This window comes from Fukomys damarensis, unplaced genomic scaffold, assembly GCF_012274545.1.
Source record: "Fukomys damarensis isolate Sample0158 unplaced genomic scaffold, DMR_v1.0_HiC HiC_scaffold_21, whole genome shotgun sequence".
Classification (NCBI taxonomy): domain Eukaryota; kingdom Metazoa; phylum Chordata; class Mammalia; order Rodentia; family Bathyergidae; genus Fukomys; species Fukomys damarensis.
Window position 1 is genome coordinate 40,777,176 of NW_022900933.1, and position 4,891 is coordinate 40,782,066.

General features: G+C 47.2%; 1 protein-coding gene across 2 annotated transcripts; it reads right to left on the reverse strand.

The window, feature by feature from the left end:
• Positions 1-554: 554 nt before the first annotated feature.
• Atp5mpl (ATP synthase membrane subunit 6.8PL) lies at positions 555-4,891 on the reverse strand. 2 transcript variants are annotated; one of them, XM_010607305.2, is made up of 4 exons: positions 4,788-4,891; positions 2,743-2,866; positions 2,036-2,059; positions 555-736 (listed from the first exon to the last, which is right to left on the reverse strand). In XM_010607305.2, exons 2-4 carry the CDS (start codon positions 2,864-2,866, stop codon positions 702-704), a joined length of 183 nt encoding a protein of 60 aa, XP_010605607.1. In that variant the 5' UTR covers positions 4,788-4,891; the 3' UTR covers positions 555-701. The 2 variants fall into 2 exon arrangements, with proteins under 2 accessions (XP_010605607.1, XP_010605608.1); XM_010607306.1 differs by lacking the exon at positions 4,788-4,891 and adding an exon at positions 4,546-4,781.

Sequence of the window (4,891 nt, forward strand, 5' to 3'; positions counted from 1 at the left end):
ACTGCTTTACAATCCTTTGTGTGTTCAACTGGTATGGTTTGGTAACGGTCTCATGTGGAGGTAAGAATTATGCACAATTCATCCAATATTCATTGGCTTAACTAGAAGAAACATCAATTGGCATTTTTTACTTTACTTTGCCTTGTGATTTCCAGGAAAAAAAATTTTTTTCAGAGCTTATTTTACCTGTGTGATCTAATACTATCTTATTTCGAAAGCATTTCACAACTTAAATAATGCTTTCCCTTCCCTTCCCTTATTGATCCTGACAATAACTCCAAGTTGGAAGTTACATAATTAACATCTTCATATTCCAAATGTAAAGACAGGGGCTTGAAGAGGCTAGGAAACAGCAGCAGAACCACTTGCTAAAGACATTTATTGAATATCAGAATCTGAGTGAGAACCTGGACCCGGACCACCAACCCCTGTGAACCAAGGTGTGCGCTCCTCATTCCCAAGGGCTCTCTGTGAGGCGGGAAGGGAGGTCTGAGGACAGCTGCTACACATGAAGGGTCTGCTAGCGGCCAGACAAAACAGTCCCAGAACAGGGAGGTGCATCTCACAGGTACATTTATTCACGCCACAGAGTAGACACTACTTATGCAGGTGTACACTGATGTTCTGTGCTCCCATCTGACATAGCTTGCTTAAATTTACAGGCAGACTGATGTTTCATCTCATATGTACTCAAGAGCTGGTTAATGGTGACTCTGAGAAGGTGCAGGACTTGAACCTTTTGAAAAAGATGCACAATAGGGATATCATTTAGGAAGGAAGCAGCAGAATGCAGTCTATTATGAAAGTATCAGCAAGTCAACACGTGAATGACAATTTTCAGTGCTATCAAAATACACAGAGCATTATTTCTGCACGGAACACTGAACACATTTAAAGGTTCCTGCACATGACGCTTGCAAGTAGCAGCTCACTGGCAGAGCAAAGATGGAAGGGGCAGGAAATGTCTCTTTCCAAAGCCCATGGAGCCAGTCCTGGGTTTGTGTAACACTCAAATGACCACAGTTTCTTTGTCACCGGGGAAACAGGGAAGAAATATCCAGCACCAGAGCATAAAGTTGTAAGGTGCTTTCTTTCAAAACACATTAAAAATACATGATTGGGCCAGGGATTGGGTCTGCCTCCTGCCTTGCAAGTGCAAGGACTGGAGTTCGATCTCCGGTATCCCCCCTCCAAATAAATAAACACAATCATGGGCTGGGGATTTATCTCAGTGGTGCTGCCACCTGCCTTGCAAGTGCAATGTCCTGAGTTCAATCTGAGTACCAAAAACAAACAAAAAAACAAAACAAACAAAATAAAACATGATCATGGCTGGGCATGGTTGGTGCACACCTGTAATCCCAGCACTCAGAGGCTGAGGCAGGAGGATCGCTGTGAGTTCGAGACCAGCCTGGGCTACATAGTGAGTTCCAGGTCAGTCTCAACTACATGGTGAGACTCTGTCTCAAAAAACCAACCAACCAACCAAACAAACAAAAAAACCCATGATCATGAACACAGGGCAGTAGGCTCACATGGCTGCCCTGTGCTCCCCTACTGGAGGCATCAGCTATTCTGATTACTCTTTCTTTTTGGTTTTCTGAGACAGGATCTCACTATTAGTTCAGGCTGGTCTTGAACTCAAGGTGATCCTTGATCTTCCTGCCTCAGCCTCCTGTGTGCTGGGGTACCCTATCTTTCTTCCTTCTTTATTCCTGAAAAGTTTTACTGAATAAAGTGGGCAAGCAGTGGTTTTTCTAAAAATTATTTCTCGCTTGTAAAGTAGGCATACCAAACTAACTCACATCCAGATATTTCCACTGTTTTTTATACGCTCACTGAACTGTGTATCAGTTTCAGTTGAGAAAAATGACATAACCTGTCTTAAAAAGATAAAACGGTATTTTTCATTTCCAAACATCCCCTCCTCCCTCCGTACCAGGGATGGAATGCAGGATCTCCTGCTTTTGAGACAGTTACAGCACCACTGAGCTAAATTTCCGGCCCCTCTGATCATTTCAAGAAGCAAACTTACCTTTTAAAGCTTTACTTCTTTTATCTAAAATAAAAGGGAAAAATGTGTCATACCAGTGCTTTATAATACCTGTAATTGACCTGATTCACTGTTAAGATCAAGATTTGGCTGAAGGTGACATAGCTCAGGAAAAGCATTGCACTTATAGGAAGCTTCCAGAAGATAACAGAGTTACTTCAGGCTGAACAGCCAAGGAGCAGTAAAGTTTCTATCAGAGATGGTCTATGGACAGTGGCAGCAGGCTCCTCACTCCCTCCCATCTCCTCAACTGCAGCAAGTCTCACCTTTTTTCTCTCCTCTTAATCAATGACTCTGAAATACATGCTTGGGCCTTATCTGTTCCACTGAGAACCCAACGGCTATTCCTCCTCTCTAAACTTTGTTATGAAGAAATTTCAAATACTCAGAAGAGGCAAAAAGGCACAGTAAAGCAGTACACCCATGACAGTACACCCTTGGATATTTCAGGCTGCAAATGTCAAGATGAAGGACACTCCTATGTTGGTGTAATATCTCTATCACACGGACAACTCATAGCCTGATGCCACCGTCTTGCTCTGCACCCCGTCCACAAAGCCTTTCACAGCTGACGCACACAGTGACCACAGTGGTTGTGATGCACATGTCCAGTTAAGAGCCACAGTGCCTTGACAGATGAATGGTAATTTTCTCCTGGCCACAAATATATCAAACACATAGGAACTTACCAGCGCTTCTGATTTTATAAACAATGAAGGTCATCAACCCCATTCCTACCCAAATCTCCTGGTAAACTTGGGTATAGTATGGCTTCAAGGGGACCCAGACATTTTTAATGAGGCTTTGAAGCATCTGCAAATGAACACAGTGGTAGATATTAAGATGACTGTTGTTCTTAACCTAACCAGTAAGAGATTTCATTTGTTCAGTTGGACACTATTTCCCATGACAGGGAGCAGCGCATGGGCTGGACCTATCCTGTTCCTCACCTGTGCCTCAACGGCTCTCCACAGCGCTTCAAACTTGTCCACCACCCTGGCACTCAATGACATATCTTTCCCTCATCTCAGGGCCTGATACTACGATGCCCTTTCCAGCTAATTGTCCAGTAATGCTATGCTCAAAACCACACATGCTGCTGTGAAGTAGAAACCCGAGTTTCAGCAGCATGTTGACAATGGCTTGCATTTGAGGCTAACCAGGCATGGCAATTTCCTTATGGAATGAACACCTGGGCCTGGGTGCACTTTGACTAGCTGTCGCTTAGTGAAGGGCGGAGGGGGGCACTGTTAAATAGAAAACAGATGGCACAAGACGTAGGCCCACATGTGAAAGAACTTAATTACTGGACTTGATGGGAAAACCATTAAATTCTGAATTTATGGTTTGCTTTTATGTTCAGGTCTCAATGCTTTGAATTACTTTTGCAATTTGACCAGATCTCCAGACCTTTTTATTTTTAGACAGGGTCTCAGGCCCAGGCTGGACCTGACTATAAAATCTTCCTGCCCCAGCCTTCCAAACATTGGGATTATAGGCATGTGTTCCTGAGCCTGGCCCTCACTTTCATCTTAACAAGGCTTTGTAGCTTCTGGTCTGATAAAAGGTGGCCATCCACCAGCTGTCAGGAGGTCCAAGCACTTCCCATTTCACTCAGACCTCCACTTGGCCTGCATGGGTTTCTGGCCTCACTCACTTCTGCCCTCTGCTGCTTAGGATACACAAGAGTCTACTCTCCAGTGCTCTCTGGGTTTCCACACTCTCTAGCTCCGTGACAGATTCACACAGCACCGGATCCTTCAAAAGCCCCAACCTGTCTAAGGTCCATGGCTGACCTCTAATCCCGGATAGTAACATTTGTTCACTCAGCAAATGTGAACTGAGCATGTGCAAGATGCTGAGAGAGCAGTCGGATACCCCGTGTGTCCCCAGCAGTCACTGATGTGCCAAGCCTCCGAGGTCAGAAGGAATTTAGAGCAGAGGAATGGGAAGCCAGGAGGGCTACCCGCCTAGATTCAAATCCTGGCCCCGACACTAGTTAACTTACAGTGCGCCAGCAACCTCATCGATGCAACAGGGACAAAAACAGTACCCACCTCAATGGGCTGTTATGGCCCTTAAATGAATCACTCCCGGTCACGTCTTCATATCAAGTACTTGTCATTTAAAATAGTGTGGATTAACTACGAGAGGGAAGATGGGGCAGATCTCATGGCCTTGGATGTCAAAGTATAGTTTTTTACTCCAAGAATGTTCCCCACATCGAATTTAATGAGTGCTTGACATAGTTATTCCCTATTTTACTCTTGCCAAAGTGGGTAAGTGGAGAGATATGCCCCAGACCCCGTCGCAGGTAAGCACGGCTGGACTAGCATCAAGCGAGGTCCAAGCCTCGTGACTCGGAGGCTCTGGTCCAAGGCGCAGCGCCGCGCTCCCGAGACCTCCCTGGGCTGAGGGATGGCCTGAAGACTGACCCCGGGGCTGAGCTCGCCCCAGGCATCTCACCGGCGGGACGAACCCCGGGCAACTACCTAGCAGTTTGGGGGCCACCAGCCGGGCATCTCTCACGGGTGGGGGGCGAACCCCCGGGGATTCCTCCCGCAGCTCCTTCGGTCCGAGACCCGGCGGAAGCACAGTGCGCGGCCGGAGGGCTGGACTCAAGGTCGACGGAGACCTCCTCCCTCCCGTTCCCTCGCTCCCGGACCTTCTTGGCCCGCGCCCTCTTCAGTCCCGGCAGCAGCGAGTCCAGCAGCCGGTTCGGGCCTGAACTCACCTCCGTAGGATCAACGGCCCAGGACGGGACCAAACCCACCACTCACTCTAGAAGGTCACCAGGTGCGCAGGCGCCTCGCGGAGCCCGCCGGGAAGGCGGAAGGA